Genomic DNA, 19,251 nt, shown 5'->3' with positions numbered 1-19,251 from the left:
AGAATTTTTATCTAAAATTAAATGCTCTCTGTTTTTTCCTTTAGTTTTCTAACCACTTTAAAGTGAACAGTTTGGTGGTATTTAGTACATTCACAGTGTTGTGCCACCACTGTTCTATCTAGTTCCACAACATTTCTGTGACCCCAAAATAAATTCCCTTATCCATTAAGTAGTTTCTCCTCATTTCCCACTCCTCTAAGCTCCTGGAAAACAGCAATTTGCATTTTGTATCTATGGACTTATCTAGATATTTTATATAAATGGAATCGTATAATACGTGACTTTTTGTGTATGGCTTCTCTCACCTAGCATAATGTTTGGAGGCTTATCCACATTGTAGCACATACTTCTTTTCTTTTTATGGCTGAATAATATTCAGTTGTATGCACACCACAATTTTTTTAATTCATTCATCTGCTGATGGATACTTGGGCTTGTTCCACCTTTTGGCTATTGTGAACAGTGCTATTATGAATATGCACATACATATACTTGTTTAAATAACCTGTTTTCAGTTTTTTTGGTTATATTCTCAGGAGTGGAATTGCAGGATTATATAGTAATTCTATGTTTCACTTTTTGAGAAACTGACAAACTGTTTTTCACAATGACCAAACAATTTTATGCTTGCACTAGCAATATGAGTGTTCTAATTGTTCCATTGCCTCTCTAACATTTGTTTCCTGTTTTTTTAAAAAATTATTTTTATAGTCATTCTAGTGCATGTGAAGTGGTACCACATGATGGTTTTTCTCGTATTTCTCTAATGAATAATGATGTTGAGCATCTTTTCATTTGTTTGTTGTCCATTTTTATATCTTCTTTGAGGAAATGTCTATTCAAGTCCATTGCCTATTTTAAAAATTACATTGTTTTGTTCATCAAGTTGGAAGAGTTCAGTGTATATTCTGGATTCTAGATCCTTATTGATATATGATTCACATATATTTTCTCCCACTTCATAGGTTGTCTTTTTGTTTTACTGATAATATCCTTTGTTGTACAAACATTTTTAATTTCTATGAAGTTCAATTTATTTGTTTTTTCTTGTTTTGATTGTTCTTTTGGTGTCATATGTAAGATAAATCCAAGATCAAATCCAAGGTCATGACAATTTACCTCTATATTTTCTTCTAAGAGTTTTATGGTTTTAGCTCTTATTTTTAGGTAATCCATCCATTCTGAGTTAATTTTGTATACGGTGTGTGGTAGAAGTTCAGCTTGACTCTTTTGCATATAGTCATCCAGTTATCTCAGCACCATTTGTTGAAAAGACTATTCTTTCCCCCCATTGAACAGTCTTGGCACCCTTGTTAAAAATCAGCTGGGCCAGTGTGGTGGCTAAGGCCTATAATCCTTTGGGGAGACCAAGGCAGAAAGATTGCTTGAGCCCAGAAGTTTCAAACCAGCCTGGACAATGTAGCAAGATCTTGTCTCTACTAAAAATAAAAAAAATGTAGCTCGGTGTGGTGATGTGCCTGTAGTCCCAGCTACTTGGAAGGCTGAGGTGGAAGGATCATCTGAGCCCAGAAGGTTGAGGCTGCAGTAAGCCATGATTGTGCCAGTGCACTCTAGCTTCAGTGAGACCCTGACTCAAAAAAAAAAGTCAATATGCAATAAATCTATTTCTGGACTCTCAGTTCGATTCAGTTGATCTATATGTCTATTTTTATGCCAGTACAACATTACTTTAATTATTATAACTTCACAGTTAGTTTTGAAACTGAAAAAGGTAAGTCCTTTAACTTTTTTTAAAGTTTATTTTGCTTATTCAGAGTCTCTTGTATGACTTTTTAATTTCTGCAAAAAAAATTATTGGAATTTTGATAGGAATTGCATGACCACTACAGTCAAACAAATTAACATGTTTGTCACTTTCCATAGTTACCTTTTTTATATGTGTGGTAAGAACACTTAAAATCCACTCTCCTAGCAAATTTTTTAGTGCGCACTAAAATATTATTAGCTATGATTTTCATTGTGGATATTTTATCTCTAGACTTCTTTATATTAAATGCAAATTTGTACCTTTTGATCTACTTCTTGCCCATCCTCTACTTATTCCCCATCCATAGAACCATCATCATTCTAAGTACTCAAAAAAATTTTAAGATTCTGCATATGAGTGCAATCGTATAGTATTTTACTTTCTAGTTTATTTCACTTTTAGCATATGAGTAAAGTCCTTTAGTGGGTTATCAATGTTGTTGCAAATGGCGTTATTTCTTTTTTAAAGACTGAATAAAATTCTATTATATATGTAGATATGAGCATTTGCATATATTTTTTTATTTATGTATCATAACTTCTTTATTCATCTGTCAAAGGATATTTAGGTTGCTTCATTATATTGGCTATCGTAAATAATGCTGAATTAAGTATGGGAGAGCTAGTATCTCTATGAAAAAGCGAATTTTATTTCCTTTGGGGATATACCCAACAGAGGGATTGCTGGATCATAGGTAGTTCTACTATTATTTCCTAAGAATTCTTTAAACTGTTTCCCACAATGGCTGTCCCAATTTATATTCCCTCCAACAATGTATTTGTAAAAGTGTTTCTTTTTCTCTACATTCAAGCCAACACTTGTTATCTTTTGTCTTTTTGATAATAGTTATCCTAACAGGAGGGAGGTAATATCTCACTGTGGTTTTGATTTGTGTTTCTCTGATGATTAGTGATGTTGAGCACATTTTCATATGATTCTTGGCCATTTTTATGTCTTTTTTGTCTATTCAGGTTTTTGCTCATTTTCAATTGGGTTATTATTATTGTTATTTTGCTCCTTATATATTTTGGATATTAACCTCTTATTAGACATATTATTTACAGTTATTTTCTCCCTATCTGTAGGTTGCCTTTTCATTTTATTGATGTGAAGAAGCTTTTTATTAATTTATTTTAATTTTAATTTTTTAAAAATAGAGATGAGGTCTCATTATGTTGCCCAGGCTGGTCTTGAACTCCTGGACTCAGGCAATCCTCCTGCCTCAGCCTCTCAAAGTGGTGGGGTTATAGGCATGAGTTATTGTGCCCGGCTCCAGAAATGTTTTAGCTTGATGTAGTCCCACTTGTATATTTTTGATTTTGTTGCCTGAGCTTTTGCTGTAACATTCCCTCAAATCATTGCCACAGCCAGTATTAAGGAGTTTTTCCTTGAGACTACTATTTTAACAATGCTCTAATTAAGAGAGTCCTCTCCAGTAGCAGCAGCAAAGTTGTTTTCCTGATCTCCCTATCTGGTGTGAACTACTTTGCCAACAGAGCTAATGGTGAATGGGAGCAACCCTGGACAAGAACCAGCTAGATTTGCACTGTTCTTCCTTAGAGAGAAATTGTCTTCAGCTTGTTGTGTGTCTTTGTTGTATGCACATTAACAGTGGTTTTAGAGTTTTATCCAGTTTCATAGTTGCTTTTTGGCAAGAGTATTTGTCAACCTCCTTATGCTTTCATGCCAGAATGAATCTCCACTATAGATTAGTTCTGCCTGTCCTTGATCTTTATATAAGTGGGAACATATGGTATTACTATTTTGTGTCTGGTTTCTTCTGTTCAGCATAATAACTGTGACATTAATCTGACTCTGCACTTACTAGTGGTTTGTTTTTTCTTATTGCTAAGTAGTGTTTTACTATATGAACATACCACAATTTGTTTTTCCACTTTTCTATTAATGTGCCTTTGCAGTGTTCCTAGGTATTGGTTATTGTGAATAAAGCTTTTATAAGCATTTTTATACACATTTTATCATTGATAGATTATTTTATTTCTCTTGGGAAGATGCCTAGGAGAGGGAATGCTGGGTCACAAACTAGGCACATGTAAAGTATGTGTTTACTCATTCTCAGTAATGAGATGAAGTATGTCTTCACTATTTAAACTTGTCAGGGGTTTTTGTTTGTTTGTAATTCTATCAGGTGTAAAGTAGTGCTTTATGTGGTTTAATTCACATTTTTCTAATAGCTAAACAGGTTGAACATCTTTTTCATGTTCTTATTAGTCATTCATAAATACATTTTTTCATTGAAACGTTTACTCAACTTGTCTCTTTCTTATTGACTTCTAGCAGTTATTTATATAATGTGGACACAAGGCCTTTGTCAGATATAGGCATTGTCCATGTTTTCCCCAGGTTTTTTTTTTTTTCCCCTCACTAGTCTTTCCACATTTTTTTTTTTTTTAATTTTAAAGATGTGGGGTATAATTCAGGGTTAGGTATACAAATGTTCATAATGCAGTTACCCTTGTTGATGAGGTGTGCCCCTCCCACCCCCCTCCGGCAGATTCCCACTACTGTCAATCACGCCCCCACTCCACTTCTTAATGATATCTTTTTTTTTTGAGCTGGTCTCACTCTGTTGCCCTGGCTGGAGTGCAGTGGCAGCCTTGACCAGCTGGGCTCAGGTGATCCATCTGCCTTAGCCTTCCTAGTAGCTGGAACTATAGGCACGTGCTACCACGCCTGGCTAATTTTTTGATTTATTGTAGAGACAAGGTCTCATCAAGTTGCCCAGGCTGGTCTTGAACCCTGAGCTCGGGCAATCCTCTTGCATCAGCCTCCCAAAGTCCTAGGATTACAGGCTTGAGCCATAGTGCCTTGCCTAATGATACATTTTAATGAGCAGAAGTTTTTAATTTTAATAATGTCTAATTTGTCCCTTTTATGTATTTTATCCGATTTTATACTCTCTTAAAAAATTGCCTACTGCAAGTTCATGAAGATATTATCCTATTTTTTCTATATATTTCATCTATATTAATTTTTATATATGCGGTGAGATGGATGTGTGTTTTTTCCCCAAGTTTTATCCAATTATTCCAGGATCATTTGTTTAAAAGAATTTCCTTTCTCTATGACTTGCATTGCCACTGTAAGAAGGAACAAAGAGAATAAAGAAAGAAGTGTAAAGGGGAAAAGCAGGAATAGCTCTAACCTTGAGGCAGGCATTACTCCTTTCCTGGAAACTTTCTCTGCAGACATTACGCAATTAATTGTACCCTTATCCGCCACACCTGCATAACCAACTGCATCTGCTTCTGTAAACTTGTTTGCTTGCCCACGCCTCCAGAATGTTGTGATAAGAGCCCTGGGAAGTCCCCAGTTCCATCTTTAGCCCACCAGAATATAAATCTAAACTACATAAGACAGCCCTGTGTTGCAGCTTGGGGCCCTTGCTCGGAACTAGTTCCCTGCAAGTGGCCGCTGGCCAGCAGAGCCTTGACTAATCAACCTCTCCTTTGGTAATTTGAATGTGTGTGTTTCTCATATCTGTCTTGCCCCATTGATTTTTTTGTCTATATGCTAATTCCAAAGTCACATTTTCTCAATTACTAGAGCTTTATAAGACATCTTTTGATCAGATAGTGTGAGCCCTCCATCTTAGTTCTTCTCTAGACTCAGTTGAAGAGATTTTTTTCTTCTTTTCTATATTTCCTTCTTTTCACAGGTGTTAAGAGACTTCTACTGTGTGATGTTGAGAACGTGGTCCAGCGAGGGAACATAGAGTAGGCATATTCACAAGTCCTTGGAGTTTTTGCTTCTGGGAGAAGGTAATACCTGGACTCAAACACAGTGTCCAGAACAGAAGACTACTTGATTACAGCTAAGGATGAAATTATGTGGGACAAACCAGGGATCATCAGAACACAATGCTTCTAAATTCCTCAACACTGTTTATCTTCGGTAAAATTCAAATCTTTTCAATGATGCCAGCATAACCCATAAATGAAAGTAATAGGCAGATCAACTACAAATCCCCCCCCACACACACCAATCTCCCCTCCTGTAAAGTGTTTTGCAATCTTTGACCCAGCAAATTGATGAGCTTCTGGAAAATAATGTTCATATAAAAACTGTAGATGGCCGGGTGCGGTGGCTCATGCCTATAATCCCAACACTTTGGGAGGCCGAGGTGAGAGGACTGCTTGAACCCACAGGTTTGAAACCAGCCTGGGCAACTTGGCAAGACCTCATTTCTACAATAAATCAAAAAAATTAGCTGGGCTTGGTAGGGTGCGCCTGTAGTTCCGGCTACTTGGAAGGCTGAGGGGGAAGGATCACTGGAGCCCAGTAGGTCAATACTGGGGTGGCTGTGAGCGAGCCACTGCCCTCCAGCCTGGGCGACAAAGTGAGACTCCAACTTAAAAAAAAAAAAATGTGTATGGTGGTGCATGCCTGTAGTCCCAGCTACTTAGAAGGCTAAGGCAGAATGATCGCCAGAGTCCAGCAGGTCAAGGCTGCAGTGGATGGGAGTGTGTTCCTGAACTCCAGCCTGGGCAACAGAGTGAGACTCCTACTCAAAACAACAACAACAACAAAAACTGTATATGTTGTAAATTATGGAATTCATATAAATTTCTTTACTAGACTAGCACAATTCACTCTTTCATCTAGTACACTATAGTACAGAGGGGTTGCATAAAAATGAAAAATAAAACAGGATAATTTCAGATTGTGTTTATGGCTAGGAAACATATAAAAACAGGTTGTGTGATAAGGAGTGATTGAAGTATGGAGGCAGCCAGGGAAGGCCTCTTGGAGGAGATGACATTTGCGTTGAAACTGAACGTTATGAAGAAAGCAGCCATTTAAAGGTTATTAAAGGGAACGACCTTCTAGGTAGTGAGAACAGCTATTGCAAGGCCCTGAGATAGGAACAGGCTTTAGATTTTAAGTTACCAAAAGGAGGCCTTGTGGTTAGCATGCAGCATAGATAATGATAGGAAATGAAGTCAGAGAAGAATTCAGAAGCCAAAGTATGCAGGGTCTTGGAGCCATGGTAAAAAGTTTGGACTTGGTTTTAGCTGTAGTGCAAAGTTATTTGAGGGTTTTAAGCAGGGGAATATCATGATATGATTTACCTTTTAAAGAATCACTGTGACAACCAGGGGGACAATGGATGGAGGGGCAAGGAGAACAGCTTGCAAGGAAAAACTTCTCAGAATTTTCCATTGTTTTCTACATACAGACAATAATTTGGGTGAAAAAAAAAGAAGCTGCTCAGTTGAGTGTGACCAGCCTGTGTCCTCAGGCCACTCCAGACCCTGGACTGCCCTAAATACTGAGGTTGTCACATCTGAAAGCTAGGCCTGGTACCATAGGCACACTGGTACTGTAGGCACACTGGTAGGGAAGCTTCAAGAATGCCTGAGAAGAAAAGGTAGCCTAAAGAAGAAAATCGAAATATTCTTCTCTAAAATACTGGGGATTTTATTTAAAGCTAAAAGGTTAAAACACAGGGACACACTCTGCCCCTCCTCTCTACCTCTGTCAGCTCAGAAATAGCACTCAGAGATAGCGGCACCAGAGGATCCAGGAACTGAATTTATTGTCTCCATAAATTTACCTTCCCACATTTTCTTGCCTTTTGGAAGCATGAAGATACTCTCTTCTTTGTCTTGTCACAATACAGGATTCATTGTTCTTTGTTAAAATACAATTTAAGCTAGGTCCCTAAACCACTGCCTGGAGAGGAAAATATATTTGAACTGAGATCTTTCCTGCATAATGAGTACAGCACATGTTAATAAACTTCTACTTGTTTTTCTTTTGTTAATTTATCTTTTGATTTCAAGAGACTGGCTCAACTAATAACCTAAAAAAGTAAAGAAAAAAATTATCTTTTCCCTCCTACACTAGCACTAAACCCAAGTCCATTCAGATATCAAATTGAAAAGAAGTTTGCAAAAGGGATGAAGAGAAGGAGTACCCAGCAGTAGGAGGAAAACCAAGAGTATGTGAAGAGTTGAGGTTAGACATCATTCTATATTTTCTTATTTATTTATTTATTTATTTATTTATTAATGGATTCTCACTTTGTTACCCAGGCTGGAGTGCAGTGGCATAATCAAGGCTTACCGCAGCCTTGACTTCCTGGGCTTAAGCGATCTTTTCATCTCAGACTCCTGAGTAGCTGGGACTATAGGCACCTGCCACTTCACATGACTACTTGTTTTATTTTTTTGTAGGGATGAGGTCTTGCTGTGTTGCTCAGGCTGGTCTCGAACTTCTGAGCTCAAGTGATCCTCCTGCCCTGGCCTCCCAAAGTGCTGGGATTACAGGTATGAACCACTATGCTCAGCCTCATCCTATCATTTCTTAACAGATACTGAACATCCATAATGTGTAAGGCCCTGGTGTATGGGCTAAATATATAAAGGGAGGTGCTGAGCTTGTATCTTAGCATAAGAGACTGTGGTTAAAGGGCAATATGGGGTCCAGGGTAGTTCTTGGGGAGCAGGGCTGAGGTTAGCCCTCAGATGAAGAAAGAAAGTTTATTATCATAGTCAAGAAAGCCAGATTTCCTCACAGAAAAATGGGTTTCATGGCTTCTCTTACCAGCATCTCCTTGTTTGCCTTCCCTTTACTTCTCCTACTTCTCAGCTCCCTAGAGGCAGTTCCCCTTACTTGCTACTTCCTGTTCCTGGTGGCTGCTGCTCAGAGGAGTGACATGGCACTGTTGGCACAGCTAGTGCAAGTTAAACAAGCACCCTTGGGATTAGCTCCACCCCATTCCTAAGCTCATAGGAGGGGGGCCTCATCAGAACTCTGAACCCCTAGGATTGGAAGCCGGACGTGCCAAAGAGCAACATTTGATTGTGAGAAGAGGTGGTAAGTGAAGGATGGGGAAAGAAGACTAAAGGGGGGGGGGCGCAGAGAAGGACAAAGATTAAGTGACAGGAAGAGAAATAGAGACAGAAGGAGTGTCAGAGACAGAAACAGACAGGCCTCTGAGCCTCAGGGAGACAGTGAGATTGAGAAGACAGTGGAGGAGAGATAGAAAAAGTCTGAATAGAGGGAAACAGAAAAAGAGATAGAAAGAGAGATAAAGTGACTAGGAGAAACACAGAGACCAAGAATGAGAGTCAGAAATAGAGCCATGGAGATAACTAAGAGAGCAAGAGAGAAAGGAGAGACAAAGACACTTACCAAAAGATGAAACACAGATTGAGAGATTGAAAAATAAACAGAGAAATAGACTAAGACACACAGAAAGACAGAAATGAAGATATTCAGAGAAATAGGAGGAGATTGAGAAAGACACATTGTGACAGAGAAAAAAAAATAGGAAGAGACTGAGGGAGAGGGATACAGTGAGAGAAACAGTGAGAAGAGATGGGTCAGGGTCTGAGGTCCAAAGAGAGAAACTTGCAGCAAGGTCCCTAGCCCAGGAGCTGAGTGGCAGAATTTGAGCCAGAATCTGATCAGTAAGGGGGAGGGCACCAGCATGAGAAGCCACATTTCTTTTACATTTAACATTCAAAATACAGTATTCACAATGAGAATAATCATGTACTTATATTTATACAACTTTGTATCTGAAACAAAGTATTTCTAGTTGGGAGTGAGAATGTTAGCAGTCATAAGTCAATTATTTCCAGAACAGGTGTTAAATCCCAGTTCCTGGGAATTTCTTCTTGCTTTCTTTTGTCCAGTGAATGAATATGTCCAGGGCTGAGGTGGCCATGCAGGGAGTGGCGAGGGTGTAGGACTCAGAGCCCACTCTTAACCTGGCTCTCCTTTGCCAGCCTGAGCCAGGTCTGCACTTGCTGGAAGATGCTCTATGGAAAGGTGAGGAGAATTTTAAAAGTCAGATCCCAGCACTAGAAGAAGGAGGGGACATGCAAATGAGTATGCAAATTATTCAGAGCCTGTAAATTATTACTCTCTTACCTGGCGCCCTAGGAGGAGGCTAGGGGAGTCTGAGGGCCTCTGAGGTGCCATGTCCAAGCAGTGGGAGGCAGCAGGGATTAAAAGAGCCGACTCTGAGGAGCCCAAGGCCTGTGTTATACTTAGCACATGCCAGGGGTCTATGTCTCCTGGAAAGAAAGGAGAGGATGGTATGTTAAGCTGGGGCTAGGTCGAGGCTTAGAAGCCAGGTTTTGACAACATGCTCACCATTAACAAACAGCACTTGGGTGGCCCTAGGCATCTGGCCACCATAATAGGAGTTTGTTTGGGCCACAGCCTGGGCTACAGATGAGGCTGAAAGCCCAAACACCTGTTCACATAGGTCTAGCTGGGAGGGCAGTGCTGGGAGCTGGGAGAAAGGACATCTAGGATCCTCGCAGGTGACATCTGTGGAGGGAGATATCTGTAAGTGTGGGGTATATAACCAGCTTCCCACTCTTCTTTTGTAACCATTTACAGAGCTCCCCATCATGGCCATGACATTTCTGGTCCTCTCTCTTCAAGGAGCTCACAGTCCTGGCAGAGAGACCTACACATCCTCAGTCAGTGACAGGTCAGAGTGATCAGGGCTGTGATGGCAATAGCCATAAGGCAGGAATCCCAGAGGAAATATGATGGGCCCAGGGAGAGCATCCTACAAGGGACAAGACCTCAAGGAATTAGTAGGACTGAGCCAAACAAAGAGATAGAAGAGAAGGCATAATAAATAGAGAAAACAGTATGTGCAAAAGTCTGGAGATAAGAGGGAGCCTGGAGTTTTTAAAGCTGAAATTGTACTATGTCTCACCTGCTTAAAATTCATAGCTCACTGTGCTTTCACGGTAAATCTAACTTCCTTAACATCAGATTAATTCATTCCTTCCTTCACTATTTATGGAGTATCTACCATGTTGCTCAGATATATGCTGGACAACATTGGACACACAGTGACAAGCAAGGCAGCCCCAGGTTCTGCTGTCACAGGACTCAGTCCAGAGAGGGAGACAGGCAATAAAAAATGTATAATGACAGACTATGGAAAGTGCTAAAGAGAAAAACACAGAGCTATCAAAGTGGGAGGTGGGAAGGCTTCCTGAGGAGGAGAGATAACTTGTGCAGAGACTTGAAGATGAGTAAGTCATGTGAAGAGAGATGAGTAATACAATTAAGTGAACAGCATAAGCAAAGTTCCTAAGATGCTAGGAAGACTGGTGTATTAAGGCAGTAAAATATATAAAGCCTTGTCATAATAATAGTCAGAGTTTATAGAATACTTACTGCATATGTGCATTATTCTTAGCATGTTACATATATTACCCTCTTTAAATCTTGAAACAACCTTATGAGAGAAGTACTTTTATTATTCCTATTTTATAAATGTGAACATTGAGGCATAAAGAGGTAAATCTCTTGACCAAGTTTCTCCAAGATCACACAGATAGAAAATGGATCTGGACACCAGATGCAGCGGCTCATGTCTGTAATCCTAGAATTTTGGGAGGCCAAGGGGGGAGGACTCCTTGAGCCCAGGAGTTCGAGACCAGCCTAGGCAACAAAGTGAGACCTTGTCTCTACAAAAAAAATAATAAAAATTAGCCTCTTGTAACAGTGTGTACCTGTAGTCCCAGCTACTCTGGAGGCTGAGGCTGAAACGAAATTCTGCGGTCATCTGAGTGACCAGGAGGTTGAGGCTCAGTGGACAGTGACCATGCCACTGCACTTCAGCCTAGGTGACAGAGTGAGACCCCCAATTCAAACAAACAAACTGCTATGCTTACTGCCTTAGAGGATGCGGAAAGCATGTTGAACTTAACTCTGATGTAGGGTGGCCAGATTTAACAAAATAATGAAGGATACCCAGTTAAATTTGAGTTTCAGATAAACAAAAACTCCCTTTCAAAAGTATATGTAATATGTGGGATACTCTTATATTAAAGAAAATCTGTTTTTTATCTGAAATTCAAATTTAACTGGGAATCCTGTATTTTACTGGCAACCCCATCCTGTAGTGACTAAAAAGCCACCATTTTGAGCAGAGGAAGGACAACATCATATTTTAAAAGATCTCTCTGAATGCTGTGAGGAAGCTGAATTCCACAGATGGAGTGAAAGCCTGAAGACCAGAGAGTGGCTGGAGCAAAGATCCAGGCAGGAAAAGATGGGAGTCTCTACTAGGATAACAGAGGTAGGAATAAAAAGAGAAAGGATGAACTAGAGAGTTGTCTAGGATGCAGAATGAGCAGGGCTCAGTCACTGACAGGATCTGGAATGGGAAGGAAGCAACTTAAACAAGGCTCAGGCTTCTAGTTTTGTGATTGGAGAAAGGATAGGGCCATTCCTGGAACAGGAACACAGAGAAAGAGCAGGTTAAAGAGAAGATCACTTATGTGAAGGCCTGAGTGTGTGTGTGAGGAGGCATGAGGAGGCATGTGAAGGCCACTTATGCATGGCTTCTACCCTCGCCAGTCCAAGATCTGCAGGTTACATGAGGCCTAGGAGTCAGATCAGTTGTACTGAGGAAGTAAAAATGAGTCCAGACCACCTGTAAGATGACTTCTCTGAGCATATCACAGAATGTACATTTTGGAGGTAAGGGTTAGGGCAGTCACTCACAGAAGCCGAATTCAGTACATGTCTGGTACAACCACTGCCGGTCACCCACGCCATAAACTTGGGGTTCTGTAGCTCTCAGCTGTGCCACTGTTTCTGCTCGGGAAAAGCTTAAACACTTCTGGCCCACGCTGTGCATGACCATCTAGGGAACAATATTAATACATATATATGTGCATAAATTCCTCCTCTCCTCCTAGCAAGCCAGAGGCCTATGTTCTTACAAGTCAAAAGTCAGCAATAGAAAGGTCCCTGTGAGCTAAAGGCCTGGGTCCCTATGAGTCAGAGGTCAAGGCACTAGAAGATTGGGACCTTATTACCTGCGAGACCTTGGGCAAGTTAATAATCTTTCGGACGTTGGTTTTCTCTTCTGTAAGTGGGAATTAATAATAGTTGCCTATTTCTTAAAAATTCAATATGTGAAGCCCTTCATACAGCAGTGTTGGTCCAGACAGTGCTGGAAATGTGACAGCTGGATTATAATTGTGGGTTAGGAGGCTAGGTCTCAGGTCCCCAATACAGCCCTATCTCCAAGGCTACACTTTTTCATTCATTCTTTTTTTTTTTTTTTTTGAGTTGGAGTTTCACTCTGCCTTCTAGGTTGAAGTGCAGTGGCACTTCCACCTCAGCCTTCCAAGTAGCTGGAACTACAGGCTCACACCACCATGCCCGGCTACGTTTTTTTTTTAAATTTATTGTAGTGACGAGGTCTGGCCATGTTGCCACGCAGGCTAGTGTCGAACTCCTGGGCTCAAATAGTCCTCTCGCCTCTGCTTCCCAAAGTGCTGAGATTACAGGCGTGAGGCACCGGCTCCATTCTATAAATACTAATTGAGCACTTGTTATGTGCCAGGCACTACAGATAATAGTATCTAGCATTTGCTTTACATGATCCACTTCATTTCACCCTCCCACCGGCCCTGTGAAGTATCCATCCCCATTTTACAGATGGGGAAGCTAAGGCTCAGAGAGGATTCTTGCTTGCCACAGCGGAAGTGGAGCAGGAATCTTTACGTGCTAATTCTTCCCCGCCGCGCCAAGCTGTGTTCACCTGCACTGCTCGACGAAGCCCCCGGTAGGGCGCGGGGTGGCTGCGGTTGCCTCCGCCCGCGAGGAGCAATCCACAGAGCTGTCGCACGCTCAGCGGCGCTCCCGCCTGCCCGTCGTACTGCACCGCGCCTCCCACCAGCGCCTGCAGCGCCCCCAGCAGCTCCGCCTGGTCTTCAGCTCGGTCCAGGGTCCCGCACGCGCCTAGCTCCGTCCGCAGCGCTGCTCGAGCCACCCCGCCCGCGCGCAGCCGCCGCTCCACTTCCACGAAGGCGGCGGACAGCGCCGCCCGGCACTGCGAGGAGCGAGAGGCTCTGGTCGGCCAAGCCCCGGGCTTGGCCTCGGCTTTCCCTTTCGAGAGCCTGCGTCCTTCTGGGTTCCGCACTTTCTCTCAGTCGGACTCCTGCGACCCGAGGCACTGCCCCCTCTGGCCCCTCCTCCAGGCCGTCCCTCCAGGCCCCGCCGTCTTTTGCGGCACCGCCCCACAGGGAGCCCCATCCGCCGGATAGGATCGCCCTCCCCAAGCCCTGTCCCCCGCTTGGGGCGCGCCTCTCTTCTGGATTCCCGGCTTCTTACGCAGTCCCCGCCTTCTTCCAAAATCTGTGTTTGTTCTGGGGCTCCGACCTCCCTCAATCCCCTTCCACTTTGGCCCCCGGCTTCCAAGGACTCTCTCTCTCTCTCTCTCTCTCTCTCTCTCTCCCCATCCCCCCTCGGACTAGGCCTCGCCTCCTACCTCCAGAGACCCGCCAATCGCCGTGCTGGTTAGGCTCCTGGACACCACCTGTAGTCGGACCGCAGATGGGGTCAGGGAAGTGTCAGGGGACTGCGTCCTCTTGGGACCCTCCTTCCGCACCTGCCGCCCACCGTCCTTACTTCATTGTACTCGGAGAAATCCAGCACTGCTCGCACCGGGGCGGAGGAGGCGACGGAGGCGAAGATGAGATGGGGGAACTAAGGAAGGAGAAGTTTGACAACTCTGCTACCTCAACTCCGGGGGCTGGGAGACTGGGTCCCCATGTCTTCCTGCCCCGGTGTCACTCACTGGCTATGTGATCCCGGGTTGTTGTGAAGACAGCCGTGAAAAGCTCTGGAGGGGTGGGAGGAGGGAGGGGCTTGTGGGAAGGTATCCCTAGTATCTGAGACTGGGACCCCGGAGCACGAGTTGCCTCCCCCAGCCCTCCCGGAGGAGTCCCGGGGACCTTCAGCCGGGCCCAGGCGGCCAAGGAGCCGGCATAGGAGCCTCCGAAGCAGATCCAGGGACTGGAGGAGGAGACGTTGAAGAGACGGGAGAGTGCCAGGTGGGCAGAGACCACGTCAGCCAACCTGGGGTCAGAGGGGAGAAGCTCGGTGGTCCTCATCGCTGGGAATCCCTGAAGACGCCCGACTGCACAGACGGGGAAACCGGGACCCAGAGACATGAGTGGGGGGGGGGGGCGATCTGGCCAGAAGCAAGGGCTCTTTTCTTCTGATGTGCTTGGCTTTCCACTGCCACATACATTTCAGAAAGCACGTGTGCTTAGGCCAAGGGAGACTCCGTCCTGGCCTTCTTTCTAGAAAGACTCTATACGCCTTCCCTTCCTGTTTTTGGTAGGAGAGGAAAAATTTCCGAGACAGTTTAGATGATAACCTGACAAATATAGGAAAAGGTTAGGGTCTGTCGAGGAGGACTTCTCAGAGAAGGAGGAGGGGTTCCTAAGCCGGATGGGATAGAGAGTATTGGGGGAGGGGAGAGACACAAAGAAAAATGGAGAGCAATTCTGGGATATGACTAACATCATTTTTCCCCTCCTAAAGGCTTTCTTTGTTCCCCAACCTTTCTGAAACGGTTCGCTGCCATTCTGCTGCATGCAATTAGAAACTGGTTAGCTTGTAGAGGAGATTGAGATATAGAGTGAGACAAAGACATGAACATGGACACAGAGAGATGGAGACAAGAATGAGACAGAGACAAACAAAGAAACTGATATAGAGACAGAGTACACTAAAAAGGATAAGTCCTGTGGAGAACAATAAAGTAGGTAAAGAAACAAAAAAGCAGGTAAAATAAAACGGGGAGGGGGAATGGTGGGGAGTGTTTATATGAGTGGGGTAGACAATGATGATGGTCTGCACCAGTAAGCCACAGTGAGACAGTAGCCTACTTCAGACAGTAAGATAGGCACAGAGATAATATTACAGGGTAAGAGAATTCTAGAGATAGAAATATAGAGATATATAGACAGAGACCAAGAGATGAGAGACCAGAGATGGAGAAAGAATAAGACACTATGAAAGACAAAGAATAAAACAGAGGAAACTAGAGACTTAGAGACTGACTTCAGGCCATGGTGGAGAGAGACACAGACGTTCCCATCCTATTACCACAATCACTTCTGCTACCCCAACTCACGCATGACGGCTGGATAAGAAGCGGAGCTGGGCCATCTCCAGACCCCCAACAGGTATACTCAGGCCATAAAATCTGTGTTCCAGGCCGATGACTAGGGCCCCCCAGGCTGGGGCCAGGGCTGCCGGGTGTCCTGTGAAGAGTGTGTGGTTGGGTTTAAGTCCTTGCATCCCTCAGGTGTCACAGAATTGCAACATGAAGCTCCCTTTCCTGGTCCCCACCAACTTCCCAAACATATCCTTCCCCACCCTTGCTTCTTACCTCTCATAACTGAGCCAGGTCCGAGGCTCCCCTCACCCCCCAGATGCAGAAATATGGGTCCATATGGGCCAGTCCAATGTTGATCATTCACCCAGTAACGCTACAAGGTAGGATGGAGAAAAATAAATTGCAATGTGAAAGTCCTGACTTATTCCTAATTCTTCATTTTTTCCAGTCTCTCTTCCTAATGAATCTTTTCTGTGGACTTAGTAGTATCTGAAATGTGCTTGTTTGTTTATATGTTTACTTCTCTCTAGTGTATCTCCCCTTCTAGAATGGAAGATCTACAAAAGCAAGTATTTTGGTCTGTTTTTTCAATCTTGTATTTCAGGACTGAGGGGGCATGGCTGGCACATGCTAGTCACTTATTATTTCTGAATGTAGTCAGGTTTAGGAATAGGTACCAAGTGGGATGAGCAGAGGATGCACTGAAAAATGGAGAATTTGTTCATTCACTCAATAGACATCTTTGAGTGCTTGTTGTGAGCCAAGTCTGAATCTAAGAAACAGAGCACTGGAAGGGGATATTGACAGCATAGGGATGGGGAGACTAAGGCATACAGAAAAGGCAAAAAGCGAGGGACAGAGGAGGGAGACTGAGGAGAGGGCAGGGTGAGCAGTGGATTTCCCTTCTCTTGGTCTTACCTGCAGGAAAGATCGTCTGTCAGATACATTGAAGGGGTCAAGCTGCTGCTCCAGCCATCCTACTTTTGGGAGAGCCATAGCACCTGTCCCCAGACCTAGACCAAGGCCCAGGCCAGAGCTCTCTTGAAATCTCTGAATGTGCTCACCCAGATGCCTAAGAAGGAAGGCTGTGGGACATGGAGGGGAGATAGTCAGGCCAGCCCTCTTAGGATGCCCTGCTTGACCCTCAGCTCCCTCTTACCTGGAGCTGACAGCCTCCAGAAGGAAATCATGAACAGAGGGCCCAGCCACAGGACAGGCCCAATGGCCATGTTGTCCAGTGCTCTAGGTGCTCTGTTCTCCCCCACTCACCTTTATCCTGGCCCCAGGGGTTGGGCTTTAAATACATCATCTTTCTTCAGAAGCTCAGATTTCTTTTCAGATGCCTTTCCTGGCAGGTCAAGCGTCTGTAAGAACCACTAAAGCGGGCAGGGACGCCAGAGTCTGTATGTAGAGGTTGCTGATGTGGCACTTGAATACCCAGTGTCTTTTCTCTGGGCCTCTTAGTCTATCCATCCCTCTAACTCTCAAGAGACTGTGCCTCAGTGACTTCCTCTCCATCCTTCAGTCTTTCCCTTCAGACTCCCCCTTTCTATGCCTTACTGTACTTCATTCTCTGCCTCTCTTTACCTCGGTGGCTTCTCTTGAACTCTGTTGCCCTCAGACTCTGTCTTCTCCTTGTACTCCTCAGCCTAATTTCAGTCCCTCCCAGTTGTCCTAGTACTCAGTCTCTCCCTCTCTTTGCTCTTCAGTACCCCTTCTCCCACATCCCTTTCTGTCTGTACTCCCTTCTCTATCCCTCAATTGTTCATTTTGTCTGTACTCCCTTCTCTATCCCTCAATTGTTCATTTTGTCTGTACTCCCTTCTCTATCCCTCAATTTCACCTTGTCTGTTTTCCAGTCTCCCCCACCCCTAAAAAAATTATATATATGATATATTTTTAAAAATTTATGTGGCTCATAGTCTGTCTTTCTAACTAGAAAGCTCCAGTAGGGTAGGGGTTTTCATTTATTTTGCCCATTGCCAAATGTTTAATTTCTAGAACAATGCACATAGTGAGGAATCAATACACATTTGTTGAATGAATGGATAACCCATCAAGTAATGTTATTGGTTCTGCTTTAAAAATATATCCAGAACCTGATGACTTCTTACCACCATCAGTACTACTACTTCTGAGCCACCATCAACTCTGGCTTGGGATATCACAGAAGCCTCTTAGCCAGTCTCCCTGTTTCTGCCTCATGATTTATTCTCCACTCACTGGAAAGAGAGATCCTATTAAACATAAGCCGAATCATTTACTCTTTAGTTCAGGACACTTCCCTGGCCCCCCATCTAACTCAAAGTAAAATTGAAAGTTTTAAAAATGTTTTTCAAAGCTCCATATGACCTGACTCCTGTTACCTTACTGACTTCATCTCCTGCTCATCAGTCCTGGGCTCAGTGCTTCAGCCACATTGGGTTAATATTTCACAAGCATATCAGCCACACTTTTTTGTTATAATTTTTGCTCTCATTTGGGATGCTTTTTCTCCAAATATTATAAGTCTTATTTTATCACTTTCTATAATTATCTGTTCATATTTTACTTTACCAGATAGTTTTTATCTAACCACCCATATAAAATAGCATAAAGTAACACTCTATGCTCCTCAGCCTAATTTCAGTCCCTCTCAGTTGTCCCAGCACTCTGTCTCTCCCTCTCTTTGCTCTTCAGCACCCCTTCTCCCACATCTTTTTCAATTTTCCTGTCTGTGCTCCAGTCTTTGTCCATCAATTTCACCTTGTCTGTTTTCCAGTCCAACCTCCTCCCCCATTTCTGCTCCTCATCACTCCCCCTAGACTCTCTGACCCACAATCTCCTTAGACTCCTTATGGTTCTTTGAACATAACAGGCTTGCTTCTGCCTCAGAATTCTTTCTTACTGTTGTTACTCCCTGACAGTAATCATATTTTATTGCATTTAGCTCCTAGACTATTCTTCAGGAAATAAGTTTATTGTGAGAAAAAAAATTTGTCTGTTTTGTTCACTGGTGCACCCATAACACCTAAACTACTTCAAGACACTTGATAGATGCTCATTCACTATGTAGTGAGTAATTCCATGGTTGAATTATTAATAATGCATGTATCAATTAATTTTCTGCCCAGGAAAGAATTCCCTAAGAATGTGACATTAAGAGTTGAGGTAAGGGAGCAAGGGGGAGGGAGGGAGACAGGAAAAAGAGTTGAGGCGAGAATGAGGAGCTGGGGTATCATGAGGTGATCTAGGGTAAGAGGGTTCCTAGCCCAAGCAACAGCAGGTGTAAAGACACCTGACTGGCACCTTCAAGGAACATCAACAGTCAGTAAGGCTAGAGGAGAGTGGAATGAAAGCACTTGAATTCGAAGAGAAGAGAGAAGTTATTAGATACTCAACCCTGCTGATAAGGCATGGAAAGGGCTTTGACTTTTATTTAAAGTCTGATATGTTGCTATCAACATATTGAATCTTTCCATTGTGGGCAGTGCCTGCAGTCCCTAGTTCTGAGAGTTAAACTCACCACAGGCAAAGACTAGACATAACCTTTGGGGAAGGAGGCATTTTT

At 43.2% G+C, this 19,251-nt stretch overlaps 1 protein-coding gene across 1 annotated transcript; it reads right to left on the bottom strand.

Moving 5' to 3' along the window:
- Positions 1 to 9,418: 9,418 nt before the first annotated feature.
- PRSS16 (protease, serine 16) lies at positions 9,419 to 16,939 on the bottom strand. The gene is made up of 12 exons (XM_008072816.2): positions 16,861 to 16,939; positions 16,620 to 16,786; positions 15,975 to 16,074; positions 15,717 to 15,846; positions 14,527 to 14,650; positions 14,201 to 14,278; positions 14,061 to 14,108; positions 13,332 to 13,622; positions 12,284 to 12,425; positions 9,899 to 10,078; positions 9,674 to 9,819; positions 9,419 to 9,561 (listed from the first exon to the last, which is right to left on the bottom strand). The coding sequence occupies exons 1-12, from the start codon at positions 16,928 to 16,930 to the stop codon at positions 9,493 to 9,495; spliced, it is 1,545 nt and encodes a 514-aa protein (XP_008071007.1). The 5' UTR covers positions 16,931 to 16,939; the 3' UTR covers positions 9,419 to 9,492.
- Positions 16,940 to 19,251: the final 2,312 nt, after the last annotated feature.

This window comes from Carlito syrichta, unplaced genomic scaffold, assembly GCF_000164805.1.
Source record: "Carlito syrichta isolate Samal-C Ts95f unplaced genomic scaffold, Tarsius_syrichta-2.0.1 Scaffold315432, whole genome shotgun sequence".
Classification (NCBI taxonomy): domain Eukaryota; kingdom Metazoa; phylum Chordata; class Mammalia; order Primates; family Tarsiidae; genus Carlito; species Carlito syrichta.
Note: the sequence above shows the minus strand (reverse complement) of the source record. Positions and strands in the feature narration are given on the sequence as shown.

Coding starts and splice junctions, on each gene's coding strand:
- PRSS16 (XM_008072816.2), bottom strand. CDS start 16,930: ATGGCCATTGGGCCTGTCCTGTGGCTGGGCCCTCTGTTCATGATTTCC. Junction 16,787..16,860: donor CTGGAGGCTGTCAGCTCCAG/GTAAGAGGGAGC, acceptor CATGTCCCACAG/CCTTCCTTCTTAGGCATCTG. Junction 14,109..14,200: donor ATTTCTCCGAGTACAATGAA/GTAAGGACGGTG, acceptor GTCCGACTACAG/GTGGTGTCCAGGAGCCTAAC.